The 23,718-nt window shown below is 50.2% G+C and overlaps 1 protein-coding gene across 5 annotated transcripts in view; it reads left to right on the top strand.

Annotated features, from left to right (window-relative positions):
* Positions 1 to 23,718, top strand: part of ARHGEF1 (Rho guanine nucleotide exchange factor 1) — a 152,935-nt gene that overhangs the window by 87,626 nt on the left and 41,591 nt on the right. For all 5 annotated transcript variants that reach the window (XM_029577481.1, XM_029577485.1, XM_029577486.1 and 2 more), the window contains exons 6-7: positions 22,961 to 23,003; positions 23,331 to 23,436. In XM_029577481.1, the coding sequence (XP_029433341.1) occupies positions 22,961 to 23,003; positions 23,331 to 23,436 (149 nt within the window). The remainder of the gene's footprint in view (positions 1 to 22,960; positions 23,004 to 23,330; positions 23,437 to 23,718) is intronic.

The following is a 23,718-nucleotide window of genomic DNA, read 5'->3' as shown; positions in this document are numbered from 1 at the left end:
AGATATCCGCCCCCCCCCCCCCCCCGATGCGTGAACAGCCGAAAGTGCATTAAAAATGGCTGCTATTCCCGCACTGAGCGGAAAGGGATCTTCACTCCGGCGCGAACCCCGCAACGATGCTGGAACAGGAGCAGGGGCCCTCCATTGCTTTTTAGCACATACCCACCTTAGGACGAGCCCTCCTCACCCGCCGAACAGGCGAAACACAAGTCAAGCTTGTTAAGCCATGAACACGCTGAGTCGCATGCACGGCATGCTGACCAGCGGCCCATCACTCTCGCTGGGGAACCTACCTCAGAACAAGAAAATCGCGCTCTAGCACCCCAGCTGCCAGAGCAAGAGGAGGAAGTCACCCGCACAGTAGAGCTGTGCCACTGCTTTAGACCCTGTGAGGTAGATCTTTAAAAAAGTACGCGCAACCGGCGCAAACAAAAGTATGCCGGATTTTATAAGATACGCGCGTAGCCACGTGTATCTTATAAAATCCGGGGTCGGCGCGCGCAAGGCTGTGCAAAATCGGCAGCCTGCGCGCGCTGAGCCGCGCAGCCTGCCTCCGTTCCCTCCGAGGCCACTCCGAAATCGGAGCGGCCTCGGAGGGAACTTTCCTTCTGCGTCCCCCCACCTTCCCCTCCGTTCCCCTATCTACCCCACCCCCCAGCCCTACCTAAATCCCCCCCCCCCCACCTTTGTTGTGCAAGTTACGCCTGTTTGAGGCAGGTGTAACTTGTGAGCGCCGCCTCGGTATCCCTCGGCACAGGCCACACTCAGCACTGCCCTCCCGACCCGCCCCTTACCCTGGACACGCCCCCGGACACACCCCCAGACACACCCCCGGCCTGCCGACACGCCCCAGGACTTACGCGCATCACGGGGCTTTGCGTGCACCGGCGGCCTTTGCAAAATAGGCCCGCCGGCTCGCGAGTGCCCTGCGCGCGTAAATCCAGCAGGATTTACGCGCACAGGGCTTTTAAAATCTACCCCTGTGTTTTTACCTTTTTTTTTTTTTTTTTTTTTAAACTTTGGAAAGAGGCTCAAGAACAAAAAATAAATTGCCAGTACCCCCAAGCCTGCAGCTACCTGAGCGGCCTTGTGAAGGGGAGGGATCTGGACCTCCAGATTTGCACCCCACGGGCGCAAGGACTGAGCGTACTAAAGGGTCACCAACTCCCAGCTCGTCCACCTCAATCAGACAGGGAAGAACCCTCTGGAAGGAAGGCGCAAAAAAATTGCCTAGACTGCAGAACTGCAGGTTTAGCACCCTGTGCCATCTGCTGGAGACCGAGAAATACTGAGGAACTGCAGGTGGCAAGTGTGGTTAAGTAGCAGTGTCGGTAAAACTTTCTCTGTCTCCATCTGCTAGCAGGGAGGCAAAACCCAGGAGTCTGGACTGATCTGTGGTACTACAGGAATGAAAACTAGCAGGTAAGAACCAATTTTCCTTTGGGCTGCTTCAGTGCCTGTAGCCATTTTCAGCTAGAGGATTCCCTACCGGAACACTTGCTGATATAGTTCTGGGGTGCATTCAGCCTTTTTGAGGATTGCAGCTTTAATCTCTCTTTCCCTGTACGTACCAGGATTAGTCCAGACGGTGGGTTATGTCCCCTGTCCAGCAGATGGAGTCAGACAAGGCTTCAGAGGGTGCTGACATATAAGCCTGTGCACCCTCTGCAGAACCTCAGTATCTTCCTGACTCCAGCAGATAAGAGTAGGGGAGCCTTGCTCCCCCCTGGTTAGAGGACTCCTTTCTTTCCTCTTTCTATTTCTTGGCTCTTGTGGTTGGATCAAGTTTAAAAAAAAAAGATAAGGGGTTGGGGAGTTACATGCACTTGCAGGCAGTGCTGTCTTGTCTCCTTACCTCTCTATCTGTATTCTCTCACAGGGTAAGTGATTCCTTGTTCTTTCAATTTCAGCAGCGTTTTGTTTTTCAGATTTCCATGGGGTTTCAGCAGCGTTCTGTTCTCACATTCCTGGATTAGGGGGTGGATGTTGGAGGTTTCAACCTCTCCCCCCCACTTGCTGCGGCACGACCCGCGGTCCCGTGAGGCGCATTCCATGGGCCCGCCTCAGCAGAGAGGTTATATTCCTCTGCTGTTACCTCCTGGGTGGGCAGGGCTAGCGGACGCGTCTTCCCGCCCGCCCGCCCCCCCCCCCCAACGACACGATCACGCTTAGATCATCAGTGGCGCAGCCTCCACCCCCGCCGGGCATACCGCGATCGGCACGGTGTTCGGCGTGCGGGGAGCCGGGATCGCGGCTCTCCCGCGAAGGGGTGTGCACGAGGTGCCTCCCTGGTGGGGAGGGCACCTCTCTGCCGCCAGGCCGTCCTTCTGGGCGCAAATCAGCGCGCCTTCGGGAGCATGGGCCGGCCCCGTTCTCACTTCACGCGGGAACGGCGACCATTTTGGAATCTGAGCTGATTGGGCAGGAGCCCTCAGAGATGAAGGGGAGGATTTTTCGGAGTTTCCCCCACCGATCCTCACTCAATACCTCCGCTAAGCCTCCGGGGACAACCGGGTGACACCCCCCCCCCCCCCCCCCGCCTTTTCAGCAGAATTTATTCTGCTCATGCATAATGCATATTTACATCACTTGGAGCAGCCTAAGGAGCCCACGGGGGGATCTCCGCCTCCTAAGGTCCCCAGGACAGTGGACCCATCAGCGGGGAGCCAGGACCCAGTGGGGGGGGCACCTGGGGCCCCTCGGGGGGCCTCCAGGGTGCGTTTTCTACTTCCACCATTGGGGACTCCGGCGACGGATTCAGCCCCGGACCAGGGGGCAGGGGGGAGAGGCACTTCCCCTCCCCGTCAGGATGACACCCCCCCCCCCTCACGGCTCAGGTGAACGGCGATGACCCGAGGGTACTCCGGATTTTTCAGAGGGACGAGTTGGACGCCCTGATACCTCATATTTTGCATGAACTGGACATCGAGCCCCCTCCTGATCCTCCGGGACCGCCCACACCCATCACCTCGTCCACAAGCAAGAAGGGAGATCCTGACCTCGTGGGCCTGTGTCCTCTGCCAGGGCCTTTCCCACCCATCCCACCTTCCTACAGCTACTGGCCAGGGAATGGGATACTCCCGAGGCCTCGCTCAAGGTCGGCAGAGCGATGGAAAAGCTATATCCCCTCCCTGAGGATTTCCTTGAGCTTCTTAAGGTGCCGAAGGTGGACTCCGCAGTGTCGGCGGTGGCCAAGCGAACGACGATTCCGGTCACAGGTGGCACGGCCTTGCACGATCTACAGGACAGGAAGCTGGAAGTTTACCTTAAAAGGATATTTGAGGGCTCGGCTTTGTGGGTACGCACTGTAATCTGCAGTTCCCTGGCTCAAAGAGCGGGTCTCCTCTGGGTTCAACAGCTCCTCACATCACAAGATTTGCCCCCGGAGGAAGCAAGCCAAGCGGATTGCCTGGAGGCAGTCATAGCCTACAGGGCGGATGCTCAGTACGATCTGCTCCGGGTCCTAGCTCGATCCATGGTTTTGGTGGTTGCGGCTCGGCATCTCCTCTGGCTTCACAACTGGTAGGCTGATTCTTCCTCCAAGTCCAGTCTGGGGTCCCTCCCCTTCAAGGGCAAGTTTCTCTTCGGGGAGGATCTGGACAAGATCATCAAATCATTGGGAGAAAATGCGGTACATCGTTTGCCAGAGGATCGTCCGAGATCTTCCAGATCGTTTAATCCCGCAAGGAGCCGGTTCCGCACCCAACGCCGCTATCGTACTCCCAGACAAGCGATGCCTAGGACTCCTTCTTCCAGATCGCAGTCGTGGCCTCGCTCCTTACGTGGCCGCAGACCACCTCGGGAGGGAACGACCCGAGGGGCTCCCTCCAAATCCTCTCAATGATGTCAACCTTGCCCACTCCTCAACACCCCGGATCGGGGGACAGATATCTCTCGTCTACGAGGAGTGGGTTTGCATCACGTCCGATCAGTGGGTCCTAGAATTTCTAAGACGCGGTTACGCTTTGGAATTTGTAAGGCCTCCAAGGGACAGATTTCTATTCTCCCCCTGCGGTTCAGAAACCAAACAAATCATCGTCCGCCAGACGCTGGACTGACTCCTGTGCCTGGGGCTATCCTTCCCTTCCCCTCCGGAGAGGTGGGCTTGGGACACTATTCAATCTACTTCATGGTACCCAAAAAGGAAGGATCCTTTCGCCCAATTCTGGATCTCAAGGAGGTCAACAAGTCCCTCAAGGTTTTGCATTTTCGAATGGAGACTCTGTGCTCGGTGATTGTGGCAGTACATCGGGGGGAATTCCTCGCCTCGCTCGACCTCACGGAGGCTTACCTGCCCATTCCTATACTCGAGGAGCATCAGCGGTTTCTTCGCTTCAAAATCCTGGGTCAGCATTTTCAATTTCAAGCCCTTCCCTTCGGCCTTGCGACCTCCCCGCGGACATTCACCAAAGTCATGGTGGTAGTGGCGGCATCTCTTTGTTCATGGTGGTAGTGGCGGCATCTTTGTTCATCCGTATCTGGACGATTGTCTCATTCGGGATGCTATCTCAGGGTCAAGCAGCGGTCGCCCAGGTAGTTCAGCTCTTGCAGTCCCTAGGCTGGGTAGTCAACTTCTCCAAGAGCAGCCTCCGATCCTCACAGTCGCTGGACTTTCTGGGAGCCCGTTTCGACACAGCTCAGGGTAAGGTTTTCCTGCGACTGGATCGGGCACAGTCTCTACGGGAACAGATTCAGCAATTTGCCGATCTCCCATCTCCCACAGCCTGGGATTACCTTCAAGTCCTGGGATCCATGGCCTCTACTATCAACCTAGTACTGTGGGCCTTTGCTCATTTTCGACCGCTACAAGGGTCGCTACTTTGTCAATGGATACCGGTCTCGCGGGACTATCAGCGGGTACTCTTATCTACCTCGGCTAGCCAAAGCCAGTCTGGGCTGGTGGCTGGATCCACTTCATCTAGCGCAGGGCAGGTTGCTGGAAATTCCGGACTGGGTGGTGGTCACCACCGATGCCAGCTTGACAGGTTGGGGGGCCATCTGTCAAAGGAGTTCAGCGCAGGGTCAATGGACCAAGGTCCAAGCAACGTGGCCAATCAATCGCCTGGAAACCAGGGCAGTTCGGCTGGCCCTCATACACTTTCTGCCACTCGTGTGGAATTGGGCGGTCAGGATCCCCTCAGACAACGCAACCACGGTGGCGTACATCAACCGCCAGGGCGGCACGAAGAGCCGACATGTCTTGTTGGAGACAGCCTGTCTGATGTCGTGGGCAGAAAGACATCTCTTTTGCAACTTACTCCTGCTTGGTCTCCCCGCCAGCACTATCAAACCTCTCCAGATGGTTCAGAACTCCGCAGCCAGAATTCTCACTAATACCAAAAGAGAACACATCACCCCCATCCTTAAGATCCTCCACTGGCTGCCCATTAAACATAGGATCCTCTTCAGAGTTCTCACAACTATACACAAAGCCATTCACAACATCTCCCCGCTCCATCTAAGCTCCCAACTGCGCCTTCATACATCAACCAGACCCATCAGAGGAGCATACAAGGGCACTCTCTATGCCCCCCACAGCAAAATCCTCCCTTCGGAAACACACCATATCTACAGCAGGCCCCACACAATGGAACGCGCTCCCTCCAGACATCCGACAAGAACCCTGCCATTCGATTTTCAGAAAGAAGCTCAAAACTTGGCTCTTCTGCCAAGCTTTTCCAGGATCATAAGCCCCTGGTTCTCATCCAACTAGCAATTTCCTCTGCTTATTCTCACTTTCTGAACTAATTAAGGTCGTTCTAGACGCGATGTACCCAACTAATATTACACTGACGCGAGTCTCTGTTTCTTTCACAAGCGGCATTTTTCATCTACTCCCCTTTATTAATTTACAATTTACTCTATACTGATATCTGTTGGTTTTGTTTTATGATCCAATCCATTATTTAAGCTAGAATAGTTCCCCCTATCCAAGTTTTTGGACCCCCTGTTCCATGTACTGTCTCCGGGCGAATTCTTGTTCTCTGTTTCAATGTAAACCAATGTGATCTGTATTTCATACAGGAACACCGGTATATAAAAATTAAAAATAAAGAAGAAATAAATAAATCATACCTGGCAGCCTCTCACATTGCGGGCGTGGACAACATTCAGGCGGACTTCTTGAGTCGACAGCGCCTCGATCCGGGGGAGTGGGAACTCTCCGACGAGGCGTTGCAGCTTCTCACTCATCGCTTGGGGACTCCTTGGATGGACATCATGGCCACTCTCCTCAACACCAAGGCTCCGCGTTTCTTCAGTCGCAGGAGGGAGCATGGCGCAGAAGGAGTGGACGCTCTGGTGCTCCCCTGGCCGTGGCACCTCCTACTATATGTCTTCCCTCCGTGGCCGCTAGTGGGCAAGGTACTTTGGAGGATACAACTGCATCAGGGTCTAGTCATCTTGGTAGCACCCGAATGGCCGAGACGCCCTTGGTTCGCGGACTTGGTCAACCTTGCTCTAGACGGTCCTCTACGCCTCAGCCACCTTCCGTGTCTCCTGCACCAGGGACCCGAATTTTTCGACCAGGTAGAATGCTTCTGTCTTGCGGCCTGGCTTTTGAAAGGCGACAGCTTCAACGCAAAGGATACCTTGATGCAGTAGTCATGACTCTGCTCAAGGCGCGGAAGACTTCAACCTCAGTCACCTATGTGAGAGTCTGGAAAGTGTTCAAATGCTGGTGCGCCTCTCATGACACTCGACCCAGAACGGCTTCGGTTCCTCAGATTCTCGCCTTCCTTCAAGACGGTCTCGAAAAGGGGCTCGCCTACAACTCCTTGCATGTACAGGTTTCTGCTCTGAGCTCCTTAGTGCCGTCGACCGCACATTCTTCACTTTTATCTCATCCAGACATTGCACGTTTCCTTAGAGGGGCGAAGCATCTTCGGCCCCCAGTCCAGGATCCCTGTGCTTCATGGAACCTCTCCAGCACAGTTCGGGTTCCGCCAATCTCGAAGCACGGAAACTCTCCTTATCTCACTAACGGATTCAATATTAATAAATCTGGAAAACAGACACCCCTGTCTTCTCATCCTACTAGATCTCTCGGCGGCATTTGACACTGTCAATCATAACACATTAATAGATCGTCTGTCAGACATTGGCATTAGAGATGAGGCCCTCAAATGGTTCAAGTCATTCTTACAGAACAGACAGTATAAGGTCAAGGTCAACAAGGAAGAATCCCAACCAGTCACCTGCAACTTGGGAGTCCCACAAGGATCGTCACTCTCTCCAACCTTATTCAATATATACCTTCTTCCACTCTGCCAGCTCCTCATCAACCTAAATCTCATACACTACTTATACGCAGACGATGTGCAGATACTGATGCCTATTACTGAATCTCTCCAAAAAACTCTGGACGTCTGGAACTCCTGCCAACAAGCCATCAACAACCTGCTCACTAGCCTCAATCTGATTCTAAATCAAAGCAAAACAGAATACCTCCTTATCTCCCAAGACGGAACCTACACACATCCCAGTTCCATCTTGTCTACTCAATTAACACTGTCCACACAAGTCAGAAATCTAGGGGTTATCCTCGATAACCAAATGAATTACAGATCTCTCATAAATAATATCGTAAAGGATGGATTCTTCAAATTACAGGTTTTGAAGAGGCTGAGACCCCTCCTCCATTTTCAAGATTTCCGATTAGTTCTACAAGCAATCATTCTCACGAAAATAGATTATTGCAACTCACTTTTACTAGGCCTCCCTGCTAACGCCATAAAACCGCTACAGATGCTGCAAAACGCTGCAGCAAGGATATTAACCAAGTCCAACAAAAGAGACCACATCTCGCCCATCTTAAAAAGCCTACACTGGCTTCCCGTCAAATTCAGAATTCTTTTCAAAGTGCTCTCAGTTACCCACAAGGCACTACATAACATTGCCCCACTCGAGCTCAAAATCCCTCTCCAATTCCACACCTCTACCAGACCAGTGAGACAAGCCTATAGAAACAACCTTCATATCCCACCGATGAAGTCAGCATTAAGCAAAAGAGCTTTCTCCACAGCTGGCCCCAAAATCTGGAACACTCTCCCGCCAGAACTCAGATCAGTGCAGTGCTCCTCTACATTTAAAAAGAGACTCAAAACTTGGTTATTCAACCAAGCCTTCCCATAACAGTAACCAGCGGAACATCCCTGCCAATGATCCTTTCGGTGGAAACCCACTTGAGAGCTATTGTGAGCTATTTAGATCCTCCATAGAGCTCACGTAAACTTTGGCAGTCAAAGATCATAACCCACTCTTATAATTACCAACTGTTTATTTAACCTACATTAGGCACTGTTTCTCTTACTTATGCCTACATTAGGCAATGTATCTTTTAAAATGTTATTAACCCCATATATACTTATCCAAGTTATATCGACCTGTTCATTGTAAGACATTTACTTGTCAATGTTACAGTTAATATGTAAACCGAATTGATCAGTAACTCTGTTATTGGAAAGTCGGTATATAAAAATGCTAAATAAATAAATAAATAAATAACCTTAACTTGGTCCTCAAAATCCTGGCGGGGCCTTCCTTCAAACCGATCCAGGGCGCCACCCTCAAGGACCTCACTCTTAAGGCGGTCTTCCTGGTGGCCATCTCTTCTGCGCGCAGGGTGTCTGAGCTGCAAGCACTATCATGCAGAGAACCTTATCTCTGTTTCACAGATTCGGGTGTCTCCTTGTGGACAGTCCCTTCATTTCTACCCAAAGTGGTCTCAGCGTTTCACCTGAATCAGATGATAGAACTCCCATCCTTCCCTGCGGACGAGTCGCGGGTTCTCCGTCATCTGGATGTCAAGCGCACCCTGATCCTCTGTTTGGAGGTGACCAACGACTTTCGAGTTTCGGACCACTTGTTTGTCCTTTGGTCAGGACCGAAGAAGGGCTCTAAGGCTTCCAAGACTACGATTGCCAGATGGATCAAAGAGGCCATCGTGGCTACATACATTGGAGTGGGTCGCACACCTCCTCTGGGTGTCAAGGCTCATTCACTCCGTTCTAAGGCGGTATCCTGGGCAGAACGACAATCAGTCTCCCCCCCAGGAGATCTGCAGGGCGGCGACCTGGAAATCTTTGCAAACCTTTGCAAGTCATTATCTGCTACATCTTCAGTCGTCAACTTCAGGGTCTTTTGACGACAGGGTTATTCGAGCAGGGCTTTCTGGGGCCCACCCTATATAGGGAAGCTTTGGTACATCCCACCGTGTGGACTGATCCTGGTACGTACAGGGAAAAGGAAAATTATTTCTCACCTGCTAATTTTTGTTCCTGTAGTACCATGAATCAGTACAGACGTCCCTCCCTAAGTTTATTGGGGTTTGGGGGGCTTCCTGCCTGCTCAATCTCATTTCTACCTTCTCTATTTCTGTGTTCTGCCTCCGTTCCTTTGAGGCTATTTTACAGTTTCTTCTTGCAAGTTCAAGTTGTTGCGACAGTTCTTTTAGTCATTGATTCCTTTGATTGTTACATTTGATCCATCCTTTCTCGTTTGTTCTACTAGCTTTGATATTCTCTATACTGAGGTTCTGCAGAGGGTGCACAGGCTTATATGTCAGCATCCTCCGAAGCCTTGTCTGACTCCATCTGCTGGATGGGGGACATAACCCACCGTCTTGACTGATCCATGGTACTACAGGAACAAAAATTAGCAGGTGAGAAATAATTTTCTTATAGTTCTCTTCCATCTGGATTTGCAGCTTGGAAGGCAGCCTGGCTGCTGCCTGGTCAGCAGATTGCCTAGGTATGTGGTCCATGTGGATTCTGGCCAGCTGGGTGAATCTTTCAAAAAGTTCATCGAAAACAGTCTGCGCATTCTCTTGAAGCCATTTTAAGAATTACTGGAGATAGTGGGGGTGGCTGAGCTTTAGCAGCTTGCACAGCTTGTGCTCCTTTGGGTCCGTGACAGTTGTTGCTTATTGAACTGCTCTTGTAGTGCCTGCTGCTTGGACATACTGGGTCTGTACAACTGTCTGTGTAGTTACTATTGTCCTTCTATGAGGGCCTGAAGTAATTGCTCCATGTTGGTTTAATATGCTGTGGTGCAGCAGATGTTTTTCTTTTTTCCTAGTGTGCCACTGACCTGTTCAAAAAACAAAATCTCTTTTGTCTTGGGGGAAAGTAAATTTTAAAAAAACCCTTGGCCTGTCCGTCTCTAACTCATCCCACTTCCCTGTCTGTCTGGGCAGGGCTAGCCCCTGCTGCTGCAGCCAGGCCCCCAATTGTTTTTTTCTTTAGCATGGGTCTCTGATCTGTGATGGTGCTTAGACCAGAAATCCCATTCTGCCACCATGTGTGATAACCATGAAAGTGGCCCTTGGCTCAGGGAGGGTGCTGGAAGATAGAGCCTTTCTTCACAAAAATATTTTATTATTTACACAAAACAAATGCAGAAAAAGACCTACTTTCCTCCAGGGCCTGCTCTTTTATTTTCCTTTTTAGGGAAATGCCTCATAGCCAGGATTCCCTTCTAGGCTTCACCTTACGATGGACCAGGCCAGATACTGGAGGGTTCTAGGCCTCTTAATACTCCTTCACAGCTATTCCTTCACATCTTTGATCAGGTTCCCTCAGGCCTGCGGCACAAAACTCAGTCCCTTGCCTCCCTCCTCCCTTTCACCACAGGGCACACAGTTATGACAGAACGAGACCAAAAGTGCAGCAGATGCGGCAACTGGCACCAGAACAGCATATCGCATTCTCATTTTTGACCACAGAGCAGAATAGGGGGAGACACTGGTGACCTGGGGTGGGCTGGTGGAGCAAGCAGGGTGTCAAGCTATTCAGGCAGAAGTCCATGCAGGAATTATGGTCCATGGGGGGAAATGGGGGTTCCTTACAGGTAGGGGGGACCGCAGTCTTCTCCTGCCATTTTTCTGCAATCTCTTCTTTCCCACATGGATTCTCCTACCTCAGCAGCACCCCATAGCATGAGAGAGCAGGAGCTTTTTTTTCCAGTTTTGTGTTTAATGCATAAAGCATATTGCAAGATGAAAAGCAGGGCAATCAAGACATGAGCAGGGGAATTGGGGTCTGCGGTGGCCATAGAATCCTTTTCTCACTCTATGGTACAGAATCCAAGCCCAAAAAGCCCCACATAGAATTAGGAGCAGGATCTTCCCCAGTAATGTCCTTGTCCTCTTACAGCATGCAGAGTGCTTTAGGGAAGAGGCTAAGAAAATCTTGGAAGTCTGTGGATGGGATGGAGGAGGGAAAGCTGACCTTGTCCATGGGCTAGGATTCATTGATAAGACTCCTAGGAAAAGAAGAGCTGGGAACCCTCATTTGTAGAGTTTTGCAGTCATTGAAGCTGTTGGAGGATCGGCTAAAAGAACCAAACAAACAAGGTGATCCAGTTTTAACAGGAATTATGAGACACTTGAAAGCCTTCCCATTATACTCAGCCATTCAGAAGATGATTGGAGCAAAGTGGAGAAACTCCAGATACACCCTTAAAGATTAGGAAGACAGTGGGTGTTCTCTACTTGATCCAGCAGCCAGAGAAGAACCGATTTTCTTTCAGATGCCAAGGGTGGCTACCTTGGTGGCCACAGATACGCAAAAGACAACTATTCCAGTAGCAGGATGCTCGGTGTTACAGGATGCTCAGGACTGAAAGATTGAGGTCCTTTTAAAGAGAGTATTTGAGATGTCCAGCCTGTCTTTGCAGGCAGCAGTCTGGAGAGGATATGTGGCCAGAACAGTGATTCAGCAAGAGCAGCTTGAACCGGAAGAGCACTTGCAGTCCTGATTGTATGATGTGGCAAAGTTAGGGTCAGGGGCGCGGCCTTCATGGTGGACGTGCTAAACAACCTGATCAGGACATCAGCTAATCAGTCAACAATGACAGTCCTAACTGTAAAACTACTATGGCTAAGTAATTGGCGAGCTGATTCGGCATCCAAGGTCCATTTGAGCAGGTTGCCCTTCAAGGGGTGGCTGCTATTTGGAAAGAGAGATTGGTGAAAGATCTGGGAGAATTGAAGTCCCAGAGACTACCAGATCACAGGTTCAGAGTGGCCATAAGAGGAACTTCTCTCATATGCAAAAGACAACTATTCCAGTAGCAGGATGCTCGGTGTTACAGGATGCTCAGGACTGAAAGATTGAGGTCCTTTTAAAGAGAGTATTTGAGATGTCCAGCCTGCCTTTGCAGGCAGCAGTCTCTCTTTTCAAATAGTTGGTTCAGAGAATCTAAGCAGTATAGACCAGGTAGGCCACCTAGTGGCCAGAAGAGCAGGCTGCCAGCAAAATTACAGCCATTTTATGGGAGCTTGGAAGGCAACTTCCAGACTTCAGCAGTATCTAGGAACTTGTAGATGCAGGGGTCCACTCCTTGCTGCTTCTTAAAGGGGGCCACTTGAAGCTGTTTTACAAGGAGTAGACGTAGTTTACCAGGGACAGATGGGTCCTAGAGATCGATCATTCAGGCCGTGCTCTCAAAATGGCCACTCTGATTTCAGATGTATTTGTCTTGTCTCCCTGCAGATCAACAGCGAAAAAGGTCACAGTTCAGGAGACAGTAGATCGCTTGCAACAGCTAGAAGCAGAAGAGACAGAAAGGGGGAAAGGACGATATTCCATGTAGTTCGTTGTCCCAAAGAAGGGAAGGACCTTTTTCCCAGTGTTGCAACTGAAGCAGTTCAACAAGGCCCTGCAGATACCATAATGTTACATGGAGACATTGAAATTGGTAATGATGGTGGTGAGAAAAGGAGAGTTTTTGACCTCCTTGGATTTGTCAGAGGCATAGCTCCATATTCCCATCAGGGAGGAATACCTGAAGTGCCTAAGATTTGTAGTTCTGGGGAGAGGTAGGAGGTGAGTAGTGTTACCAGTTCAAGGCTATGCCATTTGGCCTTGCCACAGCCCCCCAAATGCTCTCCATAATAATGGTGGTAGTGGTGGCACTCCTTCGAAAGAGAGAAATCCTAGTACACCCCTGTTTGGATGATTGGCTGATCAGGGCAAAGTCCAATCAAGAGAGTCACCAGTCCATGCAACGAATTTAACAGGTGGTGGAAACATTAGGATGGGTGGTGAACTGTTCCAAAAGCCAGTTGGATCCCTCTAGTCTGAGAGCATGGTTCAGCACCAGAGTAGGAAAGGTCTTTATGACTCCAGAGAGGGTCTGCAAGCATCAGTTGGGGATAAAGGAACAGATAAAAGTCCGGAAGTACCCCCTCCCCCAGGTGTGTATAGATCTTCAGGTATTTGGCTAGATGGCAGTAGCCATAGACCTAGTTCCCTGGGTGAGTCTGTATGCATCCCCTCCAGAGAGTGCTTGCATCCCCCTGGTCCTCGCAGGGGCAAGGTTACAAAGGGACTCTCATGGTACTAAGGGAGGCCAAGAAGAGTATACAGTGGTGGCTGACTGAAACCAATTGGCTTAAGCAAATCATTCTGGAGTTCCTAGAATGGATCAGTCACTACAGATGCAAGCCAAGCATGCTGGGGAGGACACTGTGGGCCACAAGTGGTGCAGAGCATCTGGTCTCCAAAAGAAGTATTCTGGCCGATAAATTGGCTGAAAACCAGACTGCTCTAATCAGTTTCCTCCTATCAATGAAGAGGAAGGCGGTCAAGGTCTTGTTGGATAATGCTACAGCTGCAGTTTATGTGAACTGGCAGGGAGGCACCAAGAATCTACAGCTAGCAACAGAGGCGAAGTTCATGCTATCCTAGGCAGAAAAAGCATCTCAAGGACCTTTTGGCACCGCACACCTCTGGCTGGATAATATGCAGGCAGACTTTCTGAGCCAGCAGACCCTGGGGAATGGGAATTGGCACAAGAGGCATTTACACAAATAATGTCAGCATGTGACCTCCCTTAGCAGGACCTAAAAGCAACTTGTCAGAATGCCAAAGCCAAGAGATTTTTTCAGCCAGCAAAGAGAGCAAGTATCCGAGAGATTGGAATGCATTGGTCCAACCTTGGCCCCGGGACAAGCTGTTTCCTCCCTAGCTCCTGATAGGGTAGGTGCTTCAAAAGCTTGGTCATACTGGAATGGCTCAGATGAACATGTGCTGCTGATCTGGTCAGACTCCAAAGAGGGAGAGCCATTCAGGCAGAGGCCTACTTTATCAAGGTCCAGGGGAGATGGAGGCTGTTGAGAGGACAAGACTGTGCAGGAGCGGTTACTCTGAAGCAGTGATCTTGCCTGCTAAAAATAGGGTTTGGAAAAAGTTCCATTCCTGGTGCAAGGAGAATGGTTATTCTCCCTTTAAAGCACAGTTCCCTGTACGTACCTGGATCAATCCAGACTCCTGGGTTTTGCCTCCCCTCCAGCAGATGGAGACAGAGAAGTTTTAATGGACTCTGTCCTATACCCCTGAGGTGCCACCTAGAGTCTGTCAGTATTTCTCTGTCTCCAGCAGACGGTGGAGGTGCAAAACCTTTAGTCTAGGTTTGGTGTTAGGTTTTTAGTTTGTTGGTATTCGTTCCTTCGGGAATCTTAAAAGGACAAGGATTTAGTAAAAAAAAAAAAAATACAAAACAAAAAACCCAAAGAATGTGAATGTATTGAAATTTCTGCAAGAAGGATTAGATAAGGGACTGGCCTTAAACTCTCTGGAAGTTCAGGTAGCAGCACTGGCCTCTATAGGAGTCAGATTAGGGGTGTTTATTGGCCTCACATCCTGATGTGATTTATTTTTTCAGGGGAATGAATTGTGTGTGACCTTTAATCCGTCAGCTGGTTCTAGCATGGGATCTGAACTTAGTACTGATAACCATGGTGGCAGCAACCTTTGAGTTGCTGCAGAAAGTGTCTGAAGGATTTGACTTTGAAAATGATTTTCCTTGTAGCCATCTATTCAGCTAGGAGAATTTTGAAACTGCAAGCACCATCATGCAGGGATCCCTATTTGGTGTTTTTAAAGGAGAAAGTCACCCAGTGCTATTCTTTTTGCTTAAGGTGGTGTCAGAATTTCACCTCACTCAGACCATCAGAGTGCATTGGACGGAAGAGAGATTTATACTTAATAGATGTCTGTAGGATATTCTTACATTACGTAAAGGTTACAAATTCGTTCTGGGGATCAGGTACCTTGTTTGTTCTGTTTGGTGGTCATAGAAATGGAGAAGCGTCACCCAAGCTTCCATTACTTGTTGGATCAAAAATGCAATAATGTCTGCATACATTGGGAAAGGTAGGCAGGTGCCAGAAAGATTGAGGGCCCATTCCACTAGAGTGCTGGCCTGTCCCATGCAAAGTGCAGACTAGTTTCTGTAGAGACTTCAATGTACTCTGTGAAACCTTGCAGACCAAGGAGGACAAGGTCTTTGGGGCTAGCATCCCTGAGGCCTCTGGCTTCTCTCTGCACAGGATAAACACTGCTTGGATATATTCCACACATCTGGATTGGTCTGTTAGGGCAGTAAGGAAGGTGAAATTTAAGCATACCTTTTAATTTCCTTTCCTTCAATCGTGTCAGACAAGTCTAGAACCCACCTGGAAGGCAGGGCGATGTACCAAATGAAGAATTTTTGCTTTAGTAATTTTTAGGAGATATCAGTATATGTATATCTGTAGATAATGGACTCCAAAAGGACCACAAGGGCTCCCTACTGGTTAAGCAAAGGGAATCCCAAAGAGGAGAGAGCAGAAAGACCTTTGGTTATCTCTGGGAAATCAAAAAACACTGTTTCCTAGCATGTAGCCAGATGGACTCAGGACCAGTGGGTTATGTACTCTTCTGCTAGCATATGGGAGACTGAGTCAGATTTCAAAGCTAAGGTCACTCTAGATATACCCCTGCAGTAACCTCAGCTCTTCAGTATCTCTCTGTCTCCTAGCAGATACCGACACTATTCCACACACTATACAGTGTTAGGAAAATTACAGCAAGAAGACAAAATTACCTTAAAGAAGATTGAGCCCCGCTCTCCTGCGGTGATACCTAAGGGTCCCTCCCCCAGTTGAGAATTTTTGAGGTGTGATCTCCGATATCCCTCAGAGGTGTGCCTTGGCCCGGTAGCTGGTTCCCGGCATGGACTTAGCCCCCAGAGGCTGAAAGGCAGTGGGTGCAGAACCGAGCGCGGCGGTGAAAGTAATTCCCTCTCCCCCCCCCCAGCTGGAGACCATCCGGCACATGATCGGTAAGCGCCGAGACCAGGTAAGCAAAAAATCTTTAAATTCAGGTCTCCGGTCTCCAGAGCTTGGATTGCTGTACTGATTCCTTCTTCCGGCGAGGTTAAAAAGGGAGCACTGATCGGGTTGAGCAGCCTTCGTTGGGCTAGGCCCTGATCCGGTGCAAGGGTCCACACACGTGGAGACCTTTGGGGGCACCATCTACGCGCAGAGGTCGTCGCCGCCATCTTCCCTTCTCGACCGGCGGTACACGCGGGGCAGGCCGGGCGGTTGATGCGCCTAACTTGCGCCGTCCAATGCAGATGCGAGCACAACTGAGCGCACTTGACACACACAACTGAGCGCATCCATGCACATAACTACATGCACAGCCGCGCTTACAACTACATGCACGCATACACATAGAGACAATGGCATCGGTGCCCAAGAAGGCCAGAAGACACTCTCTTTGCACAGCCTGCCACATAAGAGCCGCGCAGCTTGAACTGGAGTTCTGCCTATGTCAGCATTGCAAAGAAGCCCAGGGGGAACCAAAGCCTGGTCCCCTACTGATGGGGATGGGTCCAGAACTACTACCGACGATAGCTCCCCGGATCTATGCATCTCCGAGATGGCTTCTCCACAGGAGGGCACCTCTGGGGCCCCTACTCAGACTCCCCCTGGGATTAACATGGACCCAGGGACCTTCTCCTGGTTGGAATTTTTCCAAGGGCTGCAAGCCTTCGTTCAGGCGCAATCAGCCCTGGCTGCACCCTGGGCTCAACCCCTGCCGGAAGCACAAGATCCTCCCGGCCCTGCTCGGATGCTTTGAGACATGCTTCGCCTAACCAAAAACTTCCCTGACAGGGACCCAGACACCTTAGATGATGAGGGTGACTCCCTGGAAGAAGGAGAAATTCCTCCAGGAATGGAACCATACCGAACCATGCTTCGCTTCTTCCACAAGGACGAATTACCAGCCCTTGTTTCCCACACTCTGAAGATGCTGGGTATTCCAGGCACAGATCCTATGGCGGAACCAAAGAAGAATCCCATCCTGGTGTCCCTTCGTAAAGCCTCATGCTACTTCCCAATGATGGAAGCCATCCAGGAACTGATTGACCTGGAGTGGGATGCCCTGGAAACCAGCTTCAAAGGGGGTCGGGCCTTGGAAGCCCTATACCCTCTAGAACCAGCGACCAAGGAACGCCTGCGTTTCCCGAAAGTGGATGCTGTGGTCTGTGCCGTCTCAAAGCGAACAACGATTTCCGTTGAGGGAAGGGCTGCATTGAAGGATACTCAGGGTAGAAGATTGGAATCCATCCTTAAGCAGGCCTTCGATGCAACAGCAATGACACTGCAGATTACTTCCTGCTGCGCACTGGTGGCACATTCCTGCTTGCTCCTCTCAAGAGAGGCGAATAACTCCAAAATGTATACCAGTGAGACGATGGAACCTGCAGCAGCCTTCCTGGCGGCGCTAGCTCAAACCTGGTGTGTACCTCAGCCAGAGGCATAACCTCTGTACTGGCAGCCAGAAGACAACTATGGCTACGGAATTGGTCTGCTGACACGACATCTAAAGCAAATCTCACAAGAATGCCCTTTAAAGGATCTCTCTTGTTCGGAAGTGAATTGGAGAAGTTAGCCAGCAAATGGGGCGAATCCCCAGTGCCTCAGCTACCGGAAGATAGGGGTAAAAAATCTCAGCGTTCCTCCCCCAGAAGAACCAAGGGCAGAGGCTCACAGTGCTTTAGACCTTTCAGGAACTCGCAGATCCAGGCACCTCGCCCCTCCGGAAGGTCCCAGCCCTTTCGGAACCGACAAGAGAGGAGCAGGCCCGGGGACAGGCTCCAGCCGTGCTCCACAGTGAGAATGGGCCTACCCATCCACAGGAAGAGGAGATAGGGGGTCGACTTGCCCTTTTCTACCAAAGATGGGTCGAGATCACGTCGGACAAATGAGTGCTAAACATCATTCGAGAAGGTTACTCTCTGGAATTCCGCAGCATCCCTCAAGACACATTTATGATGTCACCTTGCCACTCTGACACCAAGAGACTAGCAGTGGAAGCTACCCTGACAAGACTACTCTGTCTGAAGGCAATAACTCCGGTTCCCACGCCCCAACAAAATATGGGTCGCTATTTGGGTGCTATTCCATCTATTTTATATTCCCAAGAAGGAAGGATCATTCCGACCTATCTTGGATCTCAAGAACGTCAACAGTCATCTGCGGATACTACACTTCCACATGGAGATTCTTCGCTTCATCATAATGGCAGTACAGCCAGCAGAGTTTCTAACCTCCCTGGACCTCTCTGAAGCCTACCTTCACATTCCAGTCCATCAGGATCACCAGCATTTTCTATGCTTTGTGAAACTGGGTCACCATTACCAGTTCCGAGCGCTTCCTTTCGGCCTAGCAACGGCCCCCAGAACATTCTCCAAAATTATGGTGGTCGTGGCGGCAACACTGAAGAAGGAAGGGATCTTGGTACATCCTTACCTGGACGACTGGTTGATCAGGACAAAGTCTTCGGAAGAGAGCCGGTAGGTGACCGGCAGAGTCAAGAGCCTACTGGTTGGGACGTAAACACGGGCAAGAGCAGTCTGCAGCCCTCTCAATCTCTAGAGTACCTGGGGGCCCGTTTCGACACCAAACAGAACAAAGTCTTCCTTCCTCCTCTGAGGAGAAGGAAACTGATCGAACAATTACGACGATAGTCCCATACTTTGAGGCGTGTATTGGTTATCTATCTTCAAGTCCTCAGCCTCATGGTATCAACCCTGGAGGTCATCCCATGGGCAAGGGCCCACGTGCGACCGCTCCAGCGCTCCTTACTGTCATGATGGAACCTACTGTCCCAGGACTACTCAATTCACCTCCAACTACCAGCAGAAGTACATTCTCAGCTCCAGTGATGGCTACAGGAAGACCACCTAATCAGAGGAGTAAGCCTATCCCCACCGAACTGGATCTTGCTCACCATGGATGCGAGCCTGCGAGGGTGGGGAGCCCACTGTCAGGAGCTGACGGGTCAGGGACAATGGAACAAGGAAGAGGCGGAATGGAACATAAACCGCCTGGAAGCTCGAGCAGTCAGACTAGCGTGCCTGCGATTCAGTCACAGACTCCGAGGCAAAGTGATTCGCGTAATGTCTGACAATGCTACAGCGGTGGCTTACATCAACCGCCAGGGGGGAACCAAGAGCCAGCAGGTGTCTGTGGAGATAGATCCTCTCATGGCATGGGTGGAGATAAACCTACAAGGGATCTCGGCCTCCCACATCACAGAAAAAGACATCTCAGCCGAGAGAGCCTGGATCCGGGGGAATGGACGCTGTCAACCACAGCCTTCCAACTGATAGTAAAACACTGGGACCTCCCAGCCATGGACCTACTGGCCACCCGTCTCAGTGCCCAAGTCCCTAGGTTCTTTAGCTGCAGATGAGAGCCACACTTCCAAGGGATCGACGCTCTCGTCCAGACTTGGCCAGAGGAAGACTTACTGTACACCTTCCCCCCATGGCCGCTACTGGGCAAGGTCATCCACAAGATAGAACATCACAGGGGACTAGTTCTACTAGTGGCCCCAGATTGGCCAAGATGACCATGGTACGTGGACATGCAAAGATGCCTTGCGGGGAACCCTCTGTGGCAGGGTCCGATTCTTCACGAAGGTCCTTCTCGATTCTCTCTTATGGTCTGGCCCTTGAGAGGACTCGCCTGAAGAAGCGCGGTTACTCAAAGGCCTTGATTGACACCCTACTCCGCGCGTGCAAGTTCTCCACATCCCTGTCATACATACGGATCTGGAGAGTATTCGAAGCCTGGTGCGAGGACTGCGGGATACTCCCGTGGACAGCCAAGATCTCCCATGATTCTGGAGTTCCTACAGGACGGTATGAAGAAGGGGTTGTCACTCAACTCCCTCAAGGTCCAAGTAGCTGCACTGTCCTGCTTCAGAGCCGAAGTGGACGGTATCTGGCTGTCAACCCATCTGGATTTGTCCCGCTTCCTGAAAAGGAAGTGGCCAGTGCCCCTATGGAATCTCAATCTAGTATTAGACTTCCTAGCAGGGGCTTCCTTCAGACCAACGCGTGGTCTGTCACTACACCTCTTAACATTGAAGACTGTATTCCTGGTGGCAATATCTTCAGCTCATCGCATCTCCGAGCTACAGGCACTATCCTATCGGGAACCATTCCTTAGGTTCACTCCTGGAACCATACAACTGTGCACTGTCTCCTCCTTCCTACCAAAAGTGGTCTCCGATTTTCATTTGAACCAGGCCATTTCCCTGCCATCTCCGGATGAACATAAAGACTCGGAAGACTCATGCCTTCTTCGCCACCTAAATGTCGGCAGACTCCTGGTGCGATACCTGGAAAGATCGGAACCGGTGCGCAAAACGGATTGTTTGTTCATTCTTCACAGTGGGAAGAAGCAAGGAGAAGCATCCTCGCGGGTGACCATAGCTCACTGGATCAAAGATGTAATCAAGACAACCTACATAGAGGCAGGAAAAACCTTACCACTACAAGTTAAGGCTCATTCTATGAGGGCACAGGCAGTTTCTTGGGCAGAAACCAAGCTGCTCTCGCCCGCTGAGATCTGTCGGGCGGCAACATGGCCCTCCATACACACCTTTTCCAGGTTCTACCGCCTGGATGTTCAGCCTCGAGAAGATTCAGCCTTCGCAAGGGCAGTTCTAAGTGGGCAATGGGCAGCCTCACGCCCTGTCCAGGAGTAGCTTTTGTACATCACACTAGTCCTGAGTCCATCTGGCTACACGCTAGGAAATGGAAAAATTACTTATCTGATAATTTTGTTTTCCTTAGTGTAGACAGATGGCCTCAGCATCCCGCCCACGGCTGCCCCAGAGAAGGAGAACCTCGGAAAGCGAACCTCGAGACTAAGGAAATACAGGTAAGCCATTGCCTACCCCTAGTTCAAGTCACCCACAGTTTGTCCGGTGTCGGCATTAATTGGTTGAGTGCACTGGCGGTCTCCAGTTTGAAATCAGTTGAACCAGTTCAATCAAGTTTTAATCAAGTTAATTAAGCAAGATATATCCACAATGACGTTTCGAAGAGAATACTGAAGAGCTGAGGTTACTGCAGGGGTATATCTAGAGTGACGTCAGCTTTGAAATCTGACTCCGTCTCCCATCTGCTAGCAGAAGAGCAAATAACCCACTGGTCCTGAGTTCTTCTGTCTACACTAAGGAAAATGAAATTATCAGGTAAGTAATTTCTCCATTTTTTCGAAGGGAGGTAGTCCTTACATATTGGAAGTTTTGGGCAAGAGGCTACTGACAACCTCTCCTGCTACACCATACTGTGTAGTGAAGATGACATTGGTAGAAAGAGTTTTCCACCTTCAAATGCTGGTGTATGGACATAACCTCCAAGTCAGTTCTGTTCTGGCAGGACTCAAGGAAAGGAAATGAACAGGTAAGCTTACATTTCACCATGAAATAACATTGGGCAGTTTTAATATCTGCCACATAGCCGCAAAGTTCACAGGTGCTTTTACTTGTAGACTTTGCACCAGTTCTCAAAGGGAAGCTATGAGCACCTTTTCCCTTTAAAAATTGCCCCAAGAAAGTCCATGCAGCGTGTATACCCACTTTCTGTGGCTACTTTTTTCTTTTCAAAATAATGTACTTAGATTTGAAAGTCTGATCTCTGCATCTTTTCCTTCCCTGACCTAAGCACGCCCCCATATGAAATATAAAGCTTTCTAAAGATAGATAACGGATGTTAAAATTAAAAAAAAATATTGAGGTCCATATTCAAAAGCCAGTTAGATGGATAACGTAATAGTTATCCATCTAAATGGCTTACCTGGCTATATTTGGCCCTTATCCAGCTAAATTCTAGCCAGATAAGACAAGGGCATTCCAGGGGTGGAGAGGATGCATTCTGGGGAGGATCAGAGTTAGCTGTCTAAGTTAACCATCTAACTCTGGTTGGGCCATAGGACTGTCTTAAAGTTAGCTGGCTATATTCAGTGGTGTGACCTTGCCACTGAGTGGTACCATGTAGTCGGTTATGTATAACACAGCCATACAGCAGCTGAATATAGGCTCTCTATCATCTTGTGTCTATTTGTTTCCTTCTGCGACTCTGCTCGCCCTATCATTTTTCTTCACCATTCGGCTTTGTCTTCATCTCTGTCGCTTTCCTCCATCATATTTCATGTTTTTCCTTCCTTCCATTCCCACCCAGATTTCACCTCTCCCCCTCTGACCCCCATTTCCCTCTCTGACCCTCACTCTTCTCAGCCCTCATACCTGGTCTCCCCCTTTTTTTCCCTCACTCCTCCTTGATGCTCTTCTCACTTCCTCAACCATCTGCCCTCTGCTGTGCCTCTCACCCCCTTGTATTCCCTCTCTCCCTCCACATTCTGCCGCCTCCTGTCTGCTCTCCCAGGTCTCCTGAGCCAGCTGGGACAGTGTCACATCCTGACCATGGCAATGCAGCACGGGGACTGGCAGGGAGGAATGCGCTCGCAGTCCCCCACTGTCCTGCTTTCTTCCCTGCATGCTTCCTCTCCTGCCCTAGGCTGTTGCTCCTTAGGACCCCACACTTTAGCCCTGGTCCTTCTGTTCCCCTTTTCCTCCCAGACTCAAGCAGACCTGACACCTACACTCTCTTCCCCTTCCCTCAGTCCTGTATAGGAGCCTTCTGTATTGTTTGTCCAGATGCAGCAAGCCTGGCTAAGTTGGTGTGGTGTGATTGCCGCAGAGCCCCTCCGGCTGTGGGCCCCAGTGCAGTAACACCATTTGCACCAGCCTAAAAACGGTCCTGTTTCTGTGCTCGCATGGAAAGCTCCCCTCTGACTCTGCATATTTCTCTCTCTCTCTTCTCCTAGATTCTCCGAGTACCAGTGCCACAGAATGTTTCCTTTGATCTAGGTAAGGAGTTATGCATTTCATAATATTGTCAAATTAACTGTTCCCTCAGAAACCTAGAGAATGTAAAACTAATAAAGTCAGTGCAAAGCAAATGGAGTGACAGTGCTGCTCTGCAGAGCTCTGCCATGTGAGCTGGTGAGACATCCTGTGGCCAAAGCTGGAATTAATCTGCTCATCATTTCAAGGATCACATGCCACTTACTGACCAGGGGCACTGCTCTGTGGAAGCTCATGCTGCTGGCTGGGGGTGGGGAAGAGGACTACTGGATGGAAGCTCTCAGCTCTGTCTAATAAGCGACTTGCACGTTCTGATCTGTTCCTTTATAGATCGTACAAGGCCGGAACTAATCCCTGAAGAAACCCAGAAGAAGTACGTCCTGTCAATTCAGAGCCATCAGTTCCAGGAGATTGCCCGGCAGCTGGAGGATTTTAGGTACATTAAAGGAATTCGTGGGACCAGAGTGCACGTGTGAGCCACTCCCTTGCTCCCCATGTGCTCCTCTTATACAGATGCCCTGAGAGATGCTGCCCTCACTGGGTATTAGGGGATGCCTGTCACTCTCCTGTTGTATTTTTATATAGTTAGAAGTAAGTTCCCCATAAATTCTAAGGATATATGGAACCTGATATTCAAATGACAGATTGATAAGTAGGCTGTATGTGGCTATCTAGCAGCTGCTCAATATCCACTCGCATTCAGTGGCCGCTGATAGCC

This window comes from Rhinatrema bivittatum, chromosome 14 (assembly GCF_901001135.1).
Source record: "Rhinatrema bivittatum chromosome 14, aRhiBiv1.1, whole genome shotgun sequence".
Lineage (NCBI taxonomy): Eukaryota > Metazoa > Chordata > Amphibia > Gymnophiona > Rhinatrematidae > Rhinatrema > Rhinatrema bivittatum.
The sequence above is the reverse complement of the archived record's forward strand: the minus strand, read 5'-3'. Positions and strand labels throughout refer to the sequence as shown.